At 33.9% G+C, this 17,826-nt stretch overlaps 1 protein-coding gene across 1 annotated transcript in view; it reads left to right on the top strand.

Annotated features, from left to right (window-relative positions):
* Positions 1-13,684: 13,684 nt before the first annotated feature.
* Positions 13,685-17,826, top strand: part of LOC132313735 (histone-lysine N-methyltransferase, H3 lysine-9 specific SUVH4-like) — a 43,341-nt gene continuing 39,199 nt past the window's right edge. The window contains exons 1-3 of the mRNA XM_059812660.1: positions 13,685-14,575; positions 17,080-17,145; positions 17,469-17,537. Of these exons, the coding sequence (XP_059668643.1) occupies positions 14,012-14,575; positions 17,080-17,145; positions 17,469-17,537 (699 nt within the window). The 5' untranslated portion in view covers positions 13,685-14,011. The remainder of the gene's footprint in view (positions 14,576-17,079; positions 17,146-17,468; positions 17,538-17,826) is intronic.

Genomic DNA, 17,826 nt, shown 5'->3' with positions numbered 1-17,826 from the left:
TAAATGCCCTAAAATAATTTAAAACAATTAAACCACACCAAAGAAATAAACAAATGCAATTTAACCAATTGATTACATAAAATACAATTTAAACAATTAATTAAATAAAAATACTATTTAAACAATTTATTAAATTCCAGGACTGTCCCTTTTAAAATTAGAGGTATTACATACTGATATTCTGTTTAATCTGTTGGCACAGAGCCCCAATAAGCTACAAGTCTAATTGTTATTCAAAAGACTCCATCACACATTTAAACTTTAATTTAGAACTATATTATAGCCCCTTAAATTGTCAAATTAAAATTTGACAATAAATTTCCTTCCAGCCGTTAATCGTATGCAAAGTGGCTAAATAGCGCATAGTTAATTCCGTTAATACCAAGAGGCTATTTTATGCATTTCAAGACCTTAGTTACATGTTAAAATAATTATTTAAAAACCCATTAAACTTCTAAAACTGTTCAATAACCCAAAATGCCCAAATAGTAGCTAAAAATTACAGTATGCGTCAAATTGAGAAAGAGCCTGCTCTTGGAAAAATTAGAGCAGGCTCCATTTCAGCCTAGAGCCGCCTCTTTTAAAGGTAGAGCCTGCTCTACTTCCTCTAGAGCAGGCTCTACTCATGGGGGAGCCGTCTCCTCCCTCCTTTGAGCCGTCTCTTTACCCCTCTGCGAGCTTCAGTCCGTTCCTGCTTTGTTTCAGTCCGTCCTCTTCACCTCTGGTCTATTCCTAACACTCTATTGGTCTTTAAAACTGATCTTAGGAGTTTAATTAACACCCAATAACATCCCGTCAGTTTGTTATAACAGTAGGAATTAAAACAACAACAAAAACAACAATCGTCTTAATACGCTTTTAAGATCAAACACTGAATACAATCTTGTAACTACAGTTCCATTCCAACCCCTCTGCTCCTCTTCAAAACTGAACCTAAGGTTTTATATCATCCCATTAACATCCCCATGGTTCGTTTACAATAGATAAAAGCAGGTATAGTAACTAAAATTACAATAGAACTTAACATGCTTAAAGAACAGAAAACTGAAACGACACATGCATGAACTGTAACAAATTGGATTTCAACACAAACAAATCATCCATATAGCATATAATAAACATGTAACTTCCAATTATTGATTGATTAAACCCCCAGAGACTATCTAGGTGCACAGAACACAAGCCAAAGGGAAGGAGGAAGAAAAAAACTTGCCTGTAGTTTTGGTCTCAAAACTGTGTTGTCGTCTTCCTAATTTCCGGCAACCACTGACCATCTTCAAGCCTCCTATGGTTTTGGTTTAAGCCACCACAACTCTCCCTCGGCCCTCTCTATTCTCCTCCTAAGTTTTGTTATATTTTCTCTCGCTCAGTTCTCTCAAAACTCTCTGTATTTCCACTGTGCCGTGAATAGAGTTACCAAACCCTAGGGACGTATAAGTTATATATTTATAATTAATTCCCACTCCAAAGTCCATAAAAACCCTAAACTTAAAACCCAATTAATTATGTCGGCAAGCCCATGAAAATACTAAAACCCTAAATGATAATTCATACACTTAATCTAATTAAACAGTTACGTCCATGCAAGAAAAAAAATTAATAATACAATTAAAGTAACTACAGCAACCAAAAATACAATTAATTTAATTAAAATATATTTAACCAAATAAGGCAATTCAAATACAAGGCTAACAGTTTAAAACAAATAAAACAATTAAACATTTAAGCAACTAGTCACATAAAAATGCAATAAAGATAATTGAAATTCCAATTTTATCCTTTTTAAAATTAGGGATATTACAATGCCAATACCTCTTTGATCAATTGCTCCCCCTCATTAGTTTAACCCTGAAGATCCTTTAGTTGACGCATTCCAATGTTGTGCACCAGCTTCTTGAATGTTGTAGTTGGAAGCATTTTAGTGAATAGATCTATTAGATTTTCATATGAACGTATCTTCTGAATATCAATATCACCCCTTTTCTGGAGTTTATGTGCATAAAAGAATTTTTGTGAGATGTGCTTGGTCTTATCACTTTTAATATACCCTTCTTTCATTTGTGCAATGCATGCCGCATCATCTTCATATAATACTGTTGGGTTATCTTTTATTGATGAAAGACCACATGTTGTTCGAATATGTTGGATCATTGACCTCAACCAAATGCATTCCCTGTTTGCCTCATGAATTACGAGTATCTCAGAATGATTTGAAGAAGTTACAATCATTATCTGTTTCATAGATCACCATGATATAGTGGTGCCGCCACAGGTGAACACATATACTGTTTGTGAATAAGTTTTATGTGGGTCAGAGAGATAGCCGGCATCTGTATATCCATGTAATGACCCAGTCATTTTTCTTCCTTTCATTTTCTCAGATTTTCACGGATATTTTTTTTTCCGCTGTTTTTCCTTTTCTGAGTTCGGTTTTTCGTCACTTGGTGTTGTCTCAAGTACTCGGGAATTATTTTCAAGACTCTTTTATTTGGATTGACAACTTTCTTGTGAGGACCGAGTCATTTCCTCATTTTCATTTTTCAGCACTATTCACCTTTCGTCTTTTTCTCGGTTGTCACTTTGTTGGCATAACCACACTTTTTGTGTTCGGATTTGATTCCGGTTTTGCTTGCATCCACGATATTTAAATTCCATACTATGTGTATTTTCACTTTTGTAAAAAAGCATGCTAAGTGTTTACTTTTCTTGTAAAGGGTATAGGTGCGTAACCTTTTTGTAATTTTCTAAACTTTTGGGGTTTTGTATAATTACTGTAAAGTAATTATTTTTCGTCTTAGGGACCATTTTGCAATTTAATTTGGAATATATTTTCAAAAATGACCTTTTTGCAATTTTCAAAAAGTGTGACAAGTGTCACACTATCATTGGTCCACTTGTTGACATTTGTGTGGGGACACTTTGAGGCCTTGGATGAGGACATGTGTGTTGGGATATGTGTGCCTTAGCATAGCAAATTCTTATTTTGGATTGTAAAAGTCATGGTTCCCTATCTGAATATTATTATTAAAGCATTATACAATTGGTGAATGTAATGTATTATTTTTCGATTCATTATAGAATTGATTGTGTGCACTTGATTACAAGATAAATTTATATATGTATGTAATGGCAATTAATACTGAATTTACCAACTTTTTAATAAATTATTTGTTTGAGATCTCCATTGTACTTGTTTCAGATCTCCTAGATACAATTATATTTTTCTCTGTCACTGTTTTATTCTGTAGGCTCAAAATTCTATACAAGAGCTTTTGAAGAAATCTTCAACAGTACTAACTATGAATTATTAATTATTATAGTTTTGCTATATCCTTATAAAGAAGTATAGGCAAAAATGTATAAAATCTCCCTAATGTAATAAATATATATATATATATATATAGATAGAGAGAGATGGTAATATTTATTATAGAAATGTAAAGTAACTTGCGTTAAGAAAGAGATAGAATGAAAAGTTTATCATTCAAGTCTGTTATCTTCAGCATTAGATACAAATGGCCTTTTATAGGCTCAAAAGTGAAGCTTTCTAAACAAGCCAATAATGCATCTTCCTCCATACGCCACAAGAAAATCCTCATTAATGACTTTATCAATTCGTGAACCCCACACAAGTATATATATATAACACTTCCCATTGAGGTCAATAAAACTACACTAAGAATATGTCTCGTTAAAACCTTGCTGAGGAAAACCCAGTGGGACAAAATTCTAGCGAAGGAAAAAGAGTACAGTATTTTCGTGTATCTAAAAATGGTATTGCATAGATAAAAAACTATCTCATTAAAACCTTGCCAGGAAAACCCAGTGGGACAAAACCTGGACGAAGGAAAAAGAGTATAGCATGTCAATACATCTTTGATCAATTGTTCCTCCTCATTAGTTTAACCCTGAAGATCATTTAGTTGACGTATTCCAATGTTGTGCACCAGCTTCTTAAATGTTGTAGTTGGAAGCATTTTAGTAAATAAATCTGTTAGATTTTCACATGAACATGTCTTCTGAATATCAATATCACCCTTTTCTGGAATTCATGTGCATAAAAGAATTTTGGTGAGATGTGCTTGGTCCTGTCACTTTTAATATACCCTTCTTTAATTTGTGCAATGCATGCCGCATTATCTTCATATAATACTGTTGGTTTATCTTTTATTGATGAAAGACCACATGTTGTTCGAATACGTTGGATCATTGACCTCAACCAAATGCATTTCATACTTGCCTCATGAATTACGAGTATCTCGAGAATGATTTGAAAAAGTTGCAATCATTGTCTGTTTCATAGATAGCCATGATATAGCAGTGCCGCCACAAGTGAACAAATATCTTGTTTGTGAATAAACTTTATTTGGGTCAGAGAGATAGCCGGCATCTGCATATCCAACTAATTGAGAACTTAATACTTTTGAATAAAACAATCACATATCAGTTGTGCCACGAAAATATTGCAATATGTGTTTGATTCCATTCCAATGTCTGCGAGTTGGTGCAGAACTGTACCGTGCTAATAAATTGACTGGAAAAATTATATCAGGTCTTGTACAATTTGTAAGATACAAAAGAGCACCAATCGTACTGAAATAGGGTACTTCAGGACCAAGGAGTTCTTCATCATCTTCTTGAGGATGAAAATGATCTTTCTTGATGTCAAGTGATCGGACAACCATTGGAGAGCTCAATGGACAAGCTTTATCCATATGAAAACGTTTCAGAATCTTTTCTGTATATGTTGATTGATGGATGAGAATACGGCTCGAAAAAGGTTCAACCTGCAGCCCAAGACAGAATTTTATCTTTCCGAGATCTTTCATTTCGAATTCTTTCTTTAAATAAGTGGCCGTCTTTTCGATCTCGTCCAATGTTCCCACAAGATTCAGATCATCAACATATACTGCAACAATAACAAAACCATATTTTGATTTATTAATAAAAATGCATGGACAAATATGATTGTTTACATTTCCTTATTTGAGTAAGTAATCGCTAAGGCGATTGTACCACATTCGTTCAGATTGCTTCAATCCATATAAGGATCGCTGTAATTTTATTGAGTATATATTACGAGGTTTTGTTTCAGACATTTTAAATCATTCTGGGATTTTCATATAAATATCACTTATAAGGACCCTAAACCGATACCATTTAAAACAAATTTTGGCATGACCTCTGCTAAAAAGGGATATTACAACCACCTGCTTAAACGCAAAAAATGCAATACCATCTCTTGGGTCTTCAAGACTTATCAAACATGTCCCAACACGCAATACAAATATTATATTTCAACATCCCTTTCATCCATTCATTATATCTCAACATAGTTCAGTTTATGGTGGAACAATTACATGCTATTTAATCCAAATATCATAATTACAGTCCAAAAAATATAATTAAGTTCAAACGTCCATGTCTTACAACGTTTAGACAACTCATAATAAAATTACAGCCCATAAATATAACTATAATAGCAAGAGTCCACAAATCGCTATACTAAATATAACAAACTAAGGTTTTACAAAAATATGAGACTTAGATACAAAAATAGCAAAATGATATTCTAATCCAAATTAGGCCTGTGGTGGTACGTCATCCGTCACTTCTTTCCCGTTTCCTGAAAAATGTAAAATATAAGAGGTGAGCATAAGCTCAGTAGAAAATGTATAAGGCACACCTCTTGAGACCCTGTGAATCCACACAGTGAATAGGAATAAGGAAATTGGGATCATACCATGCCGGAAAAAAATATATATATATAAATAACCACAATACCACATCATTAATCCAATACCAGAAATGAATATGACATGCCATGCAATGTCACTCTCCATTTTTCAAAACCATTTTCATTATCATTTCTAAACCGTTAGTGAATCCGTCCCACGGCAACTCCATGACGGCACAAGAGGAGGATTGGCCACTATCCCTGACCCATGGCATCATTCGGGGCCCAGGTAACTCAACCACACTAGGGCAATCTCCCTAATCCCCTCTAGGCCTAACGAACGCCGCGGTCCCTGGGCAACTCCTAGGCGGCTAGGTTTTTCACAAAAATCATTTTTAAAATTCTTTCCCAAAATCCATTTCATTTCTTTCAAATCAATTTTTCCCATTATTTCCCAATGAATGCATATATGTCTTATGCATTCAATGACGTGCCAATAAAGAAATTTTTATTTATTACAAGTCAAATATTTACAATATACATGCTTCATAGGAATATTCTAGGAATTTGCATCATACTTCAAAATCATAAAATTCAGCATTTTAAAACACAACAGGTATGAAATTTAACATCAATTTAACACGGTTCTTTATCATATAACAACTAACATATATATATACACATCTCATATACAACACATAACAAATATGAAAAATAACACAAATTAGAACACAAATTAAACAAAAATTATGAAAAATAATTCACCAAAATCTAAAAGATTATGGATTAAACACCCCTACCTCAAAGGACGAGAAAACCCCCAATTTTTGTGCCCTATATCCCAACTCTTCTAGAGTGCACCAAACACCAAATTGCTCTGATCAATTTAAAGATTTCGTTGTGGGCTTCAATTTGCCGCAAACTGCACTTAAAAATTCCAAGTATTTAAGGGAGATATCTTGGATTGAAGCTTGTAAAAGAAAAAAGAAAAAGAGAAGAACAAGAGGGAAACAGAGAGCTGCGGGAGAGTGAAAGAAATGAGAGACAATGGTGGTCTCTAACCCCCTTTTTAGGTGGTGTGGGTCCCACTATTTTATTATTATTATTTTATTTTCCCTTTATCTTTTATTTCTAATTAACACCACACACACACACACACACACATATATATATAAGAAAACTCAAACATTACATCACTATCTAGTGATCCATATAAATATGTTGTAACCACATCTATTAGATGCATATGCAATCTTTATGTGAATCTAAAAGTGGGTGCATCAATCACATGGGAGTATGTTTCCTCATAATCAATACCAGGTCTCTGTGAAAAATCTTGAGCTACTAGTCGGGCTTTGTATCTCACGATTTCATTTTTCTCATTACGCTTTCGTATAAACGCCCATTTGTACCCAACAGGATTAACACTCTCAGGTGTCTGGACTACTGGTCAAAATACTTCACGTTTAGCTAATGAATTTGGCTCTATTTGTATTGTTTTTCCCATTTTGGCCAATCATATTTTCGTCGACATTTTTGGACGTTTTGAGGTTCCGGATCCTCATTATCAATATCAAGAGCAACGACATATGAGAATATGTTATCGACAATAATTTCATTTCTATTCCATCTCGTTTCATAATTTAGTGAGATCTTATCATTTTCAAGTACCTTTGTCTCATCAAGAGCACGTGCCTCATCAAGGACCATATTATCATTTGTTACTTTTGCCTCATCAATATTTATTATTTCATCATTTTAGGCACCCGAGACTCGTCAAAAGCCTTTGCCTTAGCAAAGACTATTATCTCAGATTGATCAATAATATCTGTTGCTCCTTTTGTGGCCTCTTCAGGAGTGCCAGCTTTTTTTGTGATTTTCTCTTACGAGGAACAATATCTTTTGCACCGACTGGTCTACCACGCTTCAGACGTGTTTTAGATACATTTGCTGCATTACTAACCGAAGGTCCCTCAGGGATAGCAATTCGTGTTGGAACATTTGCAGCTGGTATATGTGATTTTATTACTTTCTTTATATCAGTAAATTCATCAGGTAATCGATTTGCAACATTTTGCAAGTGAATGATCCTCTGAACTTCTCGTTCACATTGATTTTTACGAGGATCAAAATGAGACAATTCCAGGGCATTCCAAGTAAGATCACGTTGCTGCTGTGCCTTTTCTCCCCCTAATGGTGGGAAAACAGTCTCAACAAAATGACAGTCAGCAAATCGTGCTTTAAAGGCATCACCTGTTAGAAGTTTAAGATATCTAATAATAGATAGAGAATCAAAACCAATATAAATTCCAAGTCTTCGTTGAGGACCCATTTTAGTGTGTTGGGTGGTGCAATTGGAACATATACAGCACAACCAAAAACTCGTATGTGAGAAATATTTGGTTGTTGAACAAAAATAAGTTGTAATGGTGAGTACTTATGATAAGCAGTTGGTCGTATACGAACTAATGATGCAACATGTATATGGCATGACCCAAGATAGAAATAGGTAATTTTGTTCGCATAAACAAATGACGACCAATTAACTGAAGTCTTTTAATAAAATATTCAGCCATACCATTTTGAGTATGAGTGTATGCAACAGGATGCTCAACATTAATTCCAATTGACATGCAAAAATCATCAAAAGTTTGAGAAGAAAATTCAGCGGCATTATCAAGACGGATTGTCTTAATTGGGTAATCAGGAAAATGTGCCCTTAATTTGATGATTTGAGTAAGAAGTTTAGCAAATACAACATTACGAGTAGAAAGCAGACAAACATGTGACCATCGTATTGAGGCATCAATTAAGACTATAAAATAATGAAATGGTCCACAAAGTAGATGAATTGGCCCACATATATCCCCGTGAATTCGTTATAAAAATGAGGGAGACTCAACAATGACTTTTGAAGGTGATGGTCTAATAATCAACTTACCTTGTGAGCAAGCGGTGCATAGATGATTATTTAGTAAGAAGATTTTTTTTTATCCTTTAGTGGGTGTACATGTGAATTTTCAATAATTCGACGCATCATTATACTCCCCGGGTGACCAAGTCGATCATGCCAAAGTATAAAAAGTTTTGGGTCACAAGATTTTTTATATATCACAACATTGGACTCAATTGTTCTAATGGTTGTGTAGTATAATCCATAAGAGAAAACATAGAGTCTTTCTAATATTTGCTTCTTGCATGAGGTAATGAAAGTAATGTAGAGATATTCCACATTTATTTCATTTGCAGTCTCAATATGATACCCATTACGACGCAAGTTTTTAAAACTCAACAGATTTCTCCAAGATTTTGTAGAATATAAGGCATCATTGATTTGTAATCTTGTTCCATGTGGTAAGATGATATTGGCTTGTCCAGAGCCTTCAAGCAAGTCGATGGGACCTGATATTGTACTGACACTAGCATCTGTCAGAGTTAGGTGAGAAAAATATTTTTGATCTCGAAGGATTGTATGTGTTGTTCCACTATCTACAAGACATATGTCTTCACCATTATTTTTGAACTAGTCAAATCCATTCATATTCATGCAAATTTCTTTATCAGAAAAGAAACATTTATAACTAAATAAACTTTAATACAACCTAGAAGATAAATAATAAAAAATTTAATACAACAAAAACATAATTGACAGAATATGATAATAAAATAGGATTAATTGGTGTGGACATATCCATCACCAATCAGGAAGTCAATCTTTCCATCATGGTCCTCAAAAAAATCTGATACATCCAGATTTGTGATGTTAACTGGCTCATCATGATTAATGAAATTCATTTCCAGATTTGTGATGTCAACTGGCTCATCATGATCAATAAAATTCATTTCCTTTTGTTTCTCCTTTTCTTTCATTGAGGCTTGGTAAAGCTCAGCCAGATGCTAGGGTATACGACAAATGCTTTGCCAATGCCATGTCATTCCATATCGATAACAAGTATTATTATGTGCCTTGGAAGGTTGAGCCACATCATTCCCTTTTACTTGTTTCATTTCATTATAATCTCTTTTTTTGGGGATATGGTGTGGATTTCTGATTGCGAGAATGTGAGAATTGATATCCTTCACGGTACTTAAAATGATTTTTACCACGACCGTATTCATTATTGTGGTAGTTATTTTTACCACGACCATATTTATTATTGTAGCCATTTCTACCACCACGACCATGTCCACATCTGCGTGATGAGGCAACATATGTTTTAGGGATCGGTATCGATCCAGTTGGACGAGACTGGTGGTTTCTTAATAAAAACTCATTATTTTGTTCTGCCACAAGTAAACATGATATCAACTCTGAATATTTTTTAAATATACGCTCTCGATATTGTTGTTGTGAGAACACATTTGAGGCGTGAAATGTGGTGAATGTTTTTTCCAACAAAAGTTCATCAGTAATGGTATCACCACATAATTTTAATGTAGAGCTGGTTTTAAATAGGGCAGAGTTATATTCAACCACAGTTTTAAAATCTTGCAACCGCAGTTGCTGCTAATCAGCTCGAGCCTTTGGGAGGATAACTGTTTTTTGATGATCATATCTTTTTTTCAAATTGTTCCACAAACACAATGGATCTCTTTCAGTGAGGTATTCAGTTTTAAGCTCCTCACTAATATGGCACCGAAAAAAATCATGGCCTTCGCTTTATCTTGTAATGATGTATCATTCTTTTCTTTAATTGTGTTTCCAAGGCCCATGGCATCTAAATGGATCTGAGCATCCATAATCCAAGATAAATAATTTTTGTCAGAAATATCCAAAGCCACGAATTCCAGCTTTGTCAAGTTTGACATTTTCAGAATAATTAGATGTGACAACAATATAAAAATATAATTTAGTATAGTACATAAATAAATAAAATGGCATTTAAATGAAACAATAACATAATATGAATTATTTAAATAACAAATGTGGTAACGCCTAAATAAATTATTAAATAATAAAAACTGTAAAATTAGTCACGAATCATTAAATAATAAAGGTGGTAGAATCAACCATAGTGTGAGGACATATATCATTTAAGTGCACAAATTTATGTTATGAACAATAGTTAATAATTAAAATTTTCTTACCCTTTGAAGTCAGAAATACAATGTTCTTCGATAAAGCAAACCAACCCAACGAGCTATCCAAACTAATATCACAAAATATATATATAGTTGGGATAGAAAGAATGAGAGAAAGCTTCTTCTTCAAATCTCAGATGGATAAAGCTCGTATTGATAACGTGTAATAAATATATATGTGTGTATATATATATATATATATATAGAGAGAGAGAGAGAGTAATATTTAGTATAGAAATGTAAAGTAACTTGCACAGAGAGAGGGAGAGAGAGAATGAAAAGTTTCTCATTCAAGTCTATCTTCAGCATTAGATACAAATGGCCTTTTATAGGCTTAAAAATGAAGCTTTCCAAACAAGCCAATAATGCATCTTCCTCCATACGTCGCAAGAAAATCCTCATTGATGACTTTATCAATTCGTGGACCCCACACAAGTATATATATATAACACTTGAACTATTTTAAAATTATAATAAGTTCATTTAGATTATTGTCACAATGGTTGGGCTTTAAGTTGTTTGACATGGTAAGTTGACCCAAAATAAAATTAACTTGTTATTTTTCAATTTAAGTCCATACCGAACCGCAATTTACACAACAGACAGTAATTTTTTTTTAGTTAGTCCAGATTTGATTTAGGAGTTGCACCTAACAAAAGAAATATGTTTATATGTATATATTTCATCTCCCTGATTCATCTTCATCTCTCTCTAAAATACACACCAACATTTACCTATACACAAACAACCACAGCTGCCGGTGACACCATTATCTTTAAACAGAATCGGGGAATATATGTGTATGTATATTTTTGCTATATCAAGACCCTACACCTGGGGCTGCAAATGAACAAAACCGAATCGAGCTGAGCTTTGACTTGCTCGGGCTCGGCCTAACCAGGCTCGAGCTCGGCTTGCCAAATTTTCAACAAGCCCGAGCTTGGCTCGACTTGAGCTCGTGTATATATATGTGTGTGTATATTTTTACTATATCAAGACCCTACACCTAGGGCTGCAAATGAACTGAACTGAATCGAGCTGAGATTTGACTTGCTCGGGCTTGGCCTAGCCAGGCTTGAGCTCGGCTTGCCAAATTTTCAACGAGCCCAAGCTTGGCTCGACTCGAGCTCGTGTATATATATATATATATCACATGAATCCAAAGGATGTGATATCGTTTTCGGCAACAAAAATGGCACCATCATCTTCTTCAAATCAGTTTTTCGTATTCCACCATTAATCACAATTTTTCTATAATCTTCATTAGCTTCAAATGCAACCAGGTTTCTTCGATAGTTTGATTTTGCTGGAGGAACGTCACTGTTGTCTTCTCTATTCCTCACCATAAAACCAGAATGGCAATAACCATATGCGATGGGATATCTATAAAGAGAAAGAGAATAAAAGAAATATTGATTTTCCTGTAGATCAGAAGGAAAGGTGACGCATACTGGAAAGTTTGGATCACTTGTGGGACTGCGCTTAGGGTTTTCTAACCTAACCCATAAAATTGTAAGAGGAATCATGACTTGGGCCATTAAATGGACTTCATATATAAGATGGGCTTGTATTAATTGGGCCTATGAAATATAAGTATTCACTTGGGCTAAATTCTTACATTGGGCTAGGTTGTTAAATATAATAAATTAAATATATACTACTTTTATTTAAATGAGTCTCTTAACGAGTTTAACGAGCCGAGTTCGGCTCATTTAGTTAACGAACAATTCTGAGCCAAGTTTTTAACAAGCCGAGCCTGAATTGTTCATGCAGCCCTACACACACCATGACCCTTATATATATGCATGCATATATGTATCACCCGTAAGTCATGACCCAATAATTTAAGAGTTATCTTAATTCAAAAACGGTGAGAGGTTTTTCAATAAAATTAGAAGCCTATAAGAAAAAAAGAAGCAACCCATAAGGAAAAACAACGAAAATGAAAGAAATTTAGAGTTTAGAGAAAAAAAAATGAAAACCTAGAAGAGAAAACTCAAGAAATTGAGAGTGGAATAAAGAATAAATGAGCTCCGATAAACCTTTCAAATTGTTGATATACCGAGTCTAGGTGACATAGTATTATAAAATTGGTAACCCAATCACCAAAATTTTAACCGAACGATAACAAAAAAAAAAAGAAAAAAGAAAAAGGGGGGTGGTTAAGGAATGATACGACAAAAGTTTCCAATTCACTGATCTATAATAACATTTCAACTGTGTCAATTTTCAAGTTTATAAAAGTTTTTAACTTCTTGGTAATCCCAAGTTATGGTTAAATTTCATTATCTTTTCCTATATTTTTGTGATCCTCATGCAGCAAGTTTGCTGATCTTTTCCCTAGATGAGCTTAATAATTAGTAGTAGTCATGAATTTTTGAAAAAAAAGAAGCATATAGCAAAAATAAGAAAACTTTTATAAGTTCAGACTTTATCATTCTAAATTTCTAATATATCAGTGTGTATATATGTATGGTGGTGGCCATGACGGTGATAGGGGTGATTGATCAGTGTGTCAGAGTAGTGCCAAGGGGTATTTTGGTCACTCAAGATGTATAGGAATGATTAAGTTATTTTATACGATCAAACAATTTCTTAATAAGTCAATATACCGAGCCAAATGAATAATAATGTCTTTTTATATGTAAAAAATTGTTAACACATTTAAAAAATAAATTTTTGGGTTGGAGTGAAAAAGCCGATCAAATATTTTTAATATGAGTGATAATAATTTTTAAAAATTATTTTAATATGATATTAATCCAAATATAAAAGAATGTGAGTCAAATTAACCCAAAATTAATTATCTTCAAATCCTCCACTTTCAAATCATTTTCCATGTAATTATAACTACCCACTTTATTATTTTCTAATTTTCCTTCTTCATATCCAATTAATCTATTATATATATTACGTGAACTAACGAGGAAGGAAGAATAGACAGAGAGAAATTATTATTTGTTGAATTTTTTTTAATCTTTTGTTTTTGTTTGTTTGTTTTATGTTTCTTTTATTTTGTTGAAAATTTCAAAATTTTGGCACCAAAAAAAATTGGGGCAAGCGAGCGGGAAAACTATTCTAAAATCATTTATGGTCGTACAGTTGTACCTGTCTGTTCGTAGCCTTCATTCCTCGGGTGGAGATTATATTGACATTGACGCTCTCCCTCTTCCAACTTTACCGTGACTCTTCACTCAGAAACCCTAAATTTCAAATTGCATACTATTTGTTTGCAGCTCTGGAGCTACAAAAATGGTCGTACAGTCCCCTCCCCGAATCATTTCTTGCAAAGATCGTATTACCACCACTAATCTCGATACAAAAGGAGGAGGAGTCACCACCGTGGACGATCACATGATGGTTTCAGATGATTCCTCAAAGAGGAGAAGTAGCGCTAGAATCCAGATGCTGAAGAGCAAAAACGCTCCTCTCCCTCGCTACCGAGAAGGGTCATCGAATCATGTACTAGATGAGAAAGTTCATCGAAAGAAAAGCAGATCGTACAAAAAAAGAAAGTTGGATGTGCCAAATGCGGCTTCTCAATCTCAGGTGGTTGAAACCAATGCTTCTGATGTCAATACGCAGGTTCTGGGGTCCAATAGGACTACTAAGGATAGTGCTAACGTTGACGGTGGTGCGACGAGGATGGATGGGGTTTTGACAGAGGTTGCCCAGGATAGTGCGAATACTGACGGTGGTGTGGATAGAGTTTTGACAGAGGTTGGAGCGACTGTGCCTGTGGTTGAGAAAAGCGCGTCTGCTAGGGTTACCGACACTTTGAGGGCTTTTAACAAGCATTACCTACACTTTGTACAGGTTTACTTTTCATATTCACCACTAAATATTGTTCTATTTCTACGTAGGGTGTGTATGCGTTGTATGTACTTCGACCATAAATGCGCACTCTGTTTTATTTCTTGTTTGTCTTATTGATTACTATGTAAGTGAAGAGTAATTTTAGCAATTTCAACCTCTGGTTTTGTCACTCTATATGCTCTGGTTAATCTTGACAAAAATACTGGCGTTTCATTTTAACATTAGATGCTCTATTTATTGTTCTAGTTTAAAATTTTGTCTACATTGTAACTATCTATACTCTAGTTTATTTTATTACCTGTAATGTGCTAACAATTGAAGCTTTGCTCTCACGATTGTTAAATAGAGAATATATTGCTTGAACTGTATAGGACAGGCGTGACTGAGTTTGCAATCATGCATTCCGGTCTGCAGTGGCCAGTAGAATTTTGAGCAGCACATGGGTAACTTGGTCTTGCCATAAGAACGCCAATGCTATTCAGCTTCATATTATGATTTGTTCATCATTGTATTGGTTGGAAATGTTCATTGAATTGTAAATTTGTGACTGAAATGAAGCCTATGATTCCATGTGTGAAATCCAATTTTGTGGAGTACATTGAATATGTTTCAGGCCTATAAATCCATTGGCACTAGAAGAAAGTAGAATAGAATTAAGGACTATACACAAATTCGAGTAAGTTATCAAACAACATAGAGATTTCATCTAATAGTCTCTAAAGATTTATAGAGATTTCATCTAGTAGTCTCTAAAGATTTTTACTGGTAAAGTGGTAATATACAAGTATGGAAGATTACACCAATAATTTTTGTTTATTTTCATATAATATTGAGTTATTATTATTATTTTTGCTAACAAAAAAAGCATGCCATGACATGGTAGGCAAAAACCGTATTCTTTGTACACTAAGTTGGCATTCCGACAAATGCTATGCATGCACCAACCCAATTAAATTTATTAGGAAGCTAAGCAAGCAAATGGTATGTATATCTTTTTTCTAATTTCCCCTGCCATCTTCTTCTACTTCTTCAAAACTGCTATTTTTCAGAGAAATTGGAAATATTTTTGTCTCAATCCTTCAATATTCCATTTCATGCGGGAAAAAGGGCAGTACCTTTCTTTCGTCTTTGGGGATTGCTGTTTACATGGAATATTTTGACCTTTCACCATGCTTCAATTTTCAATCCGCAGTTTATCCATAAGGGAACATAAATATTTAGATAAGTTTGATTGACGTGAATAGAATTTCTAATTGTTGATTTTGGAATGTTTTCAGGTATGATAAGATTGAATAAGATGAGGGTTCTGTACAAATTAGATGTGGGATTGATGTTGTGTTACTGAAGAAGATGTTGAATTGGGTTGCTTCTAGGACTATAACTTAAGTTTAATGGACGTGAATAGAATTTCTAATTGTTGATTTTGGAATGTTTTCATTGTTTCAGGAGAGGTGCATTTTCCTTCTATATTGTGCTGAGAACACAGCATTGCTTCTCTCTCTCTGTCTGTCTATATATATATATATATATATATATATATATATATATATTTGTTGGTTTTTGTATATATTAATGTTTACGTGTTATATTGGGTTGACCTGTGTTGTATTCATGCAGAAATAACGTGAGAGGTAAAATAATTATGAAATCAACTAAAATATGGTATTGTGGATAATGGCATGATAGATTTTTTCTGCATTTTGGATAGCTTATGTGGTTTAAGATTATCAATCACTTTATTGAGAAAGTGATTTTACTATTTACGTTTTATACTCTCTACTTTAGCTTCGGTTGCTAAAATAAATCCTTGAATCTACTACCTAGTGCAAGGCCAATCTTATTATTGTCATAATTCTTTCAATGCTTGTGTTTTCCAACTAGTTTATGGGAAAAACAATAGTGCTTTCAGGCTAACTTATGGCAGCAATTGTTATTATTGTTGCGTCAGTGTTTCAATCAATTTCAACTGTTAACCACCATTTGTCCTAAAAATTAAAGCTATTAGAGAGTGTGTAACTTTAACATGCTCCTTCACGTGTGGCATTCTTTTTGTTTAACACGTGTTCTAATTTTTAGTTATCATGGTGACGAAGAAGTTTGAACTAAGAATCTTTTCTTCACAGATACCATGTTAATTACCATCTACTCCAAAAGTTTAAGCTGTCAGAGAAAGTGTAACTAACAATTTAAATTCTCTAACATGTTCCCTCACACGTGGCATTCTTTTGGCCTAATAAGTGTTCAAAAACTTAAAATAAATTTGCATAATACATCTTGGTTAATATATATGTAAAATTTCGAAATCCTTTAAAAAATATCCTTTATTATTATTATTTGTTCACTTGCTAGAAGTAAAACATCCTCTCTCTCTCTCTCTCTGTCTCGCATAGGCATCTTTTGTATGAGTTGCAATTTTTTTCTTTATTTGCCTTTTAATTTTGTTTACCTCTGATGGTTGCATGAGATTTTTTTTATTCATATAGCTATTTTATACTTGTCTATAGGAAGAAGAAAAAAGATGTGGAAGAGTGAAAGCTGATAGGAAAACTGCAAAAGGTTCAAAATCCAAGGTTGGTATCTAATTTTTACTTCCTTTTGTTGGTGGAAGTTATTTCTATTATGCTAACTACCTCAACAATGTTGTGATTTGGTGCCAATGTGAGCCATATTAAATCTTGTGATTTGGTGCCAATGTGGGCCATATTTCTATTAAATTATGCTCATTTTAATCACGCTCACTATCTCAACAATGTCACTTGTCACTGGTGCAATTGTTAATCTATTTTTCTATTCTATTTTCCCTTTTGAATTTGCAATTGAGAAAGCTGATATAACCAATATCTGTTTCAGTCCTACTTTTCTTAGTTTTATTACAGTATATAAAATTGTGCAGAAAAAGGTGGCACCTGAAGATGATACTAAGAAGGCTTCTAAGAGACCTGATTTGAAGGCGATAACTAAGGCAAGTCACTCTTTGATTGGCAGAATACCCTACTATCATTATTCTCTTGGTGCTCCTTTCTTAATTTGTGGCTTGTTTTGTGATCTCCTGTTGATATTCTAAACACTTAGTTTTCTTGCATTTTTTTTTTTCCTAGTTGGTACTCACACACACATGCCTCTATTGAGGCTCGAATCCCTGACCTCTCTTTGAGAAGTAGGGGCTTGGTACCGCTAGGCCACTGGCCTGATGGTAGTTTTCTTGCATTTAGTTCACATCCATTTTGCTTTTCTTGATTTTAATCTTGTGA

The sequence above is a fragment of the Cornus florida genome, unplaced genomic scaffold (assembly GCF_030987335.1).
Source record: "Cornus florida cultivar Cherokee Brave unplaced genomic scaffold, ASM3098733v1 CherokeeBrave_3.0.0_Hap2_Chr06, whole genome shotgun sequence".
In the NCBI taxonomy this organism is placed as follows: Eukaryota; Viridiplantae; Streptophyta; class Magnoliopsida; order Cornales; family Cornaceae; genus Cornus; species Cornus florida.
Note: the sequence above shows the minus strand (reverse complement) of the source record. Positions and strands in the feature narration are given on the sequence as shown.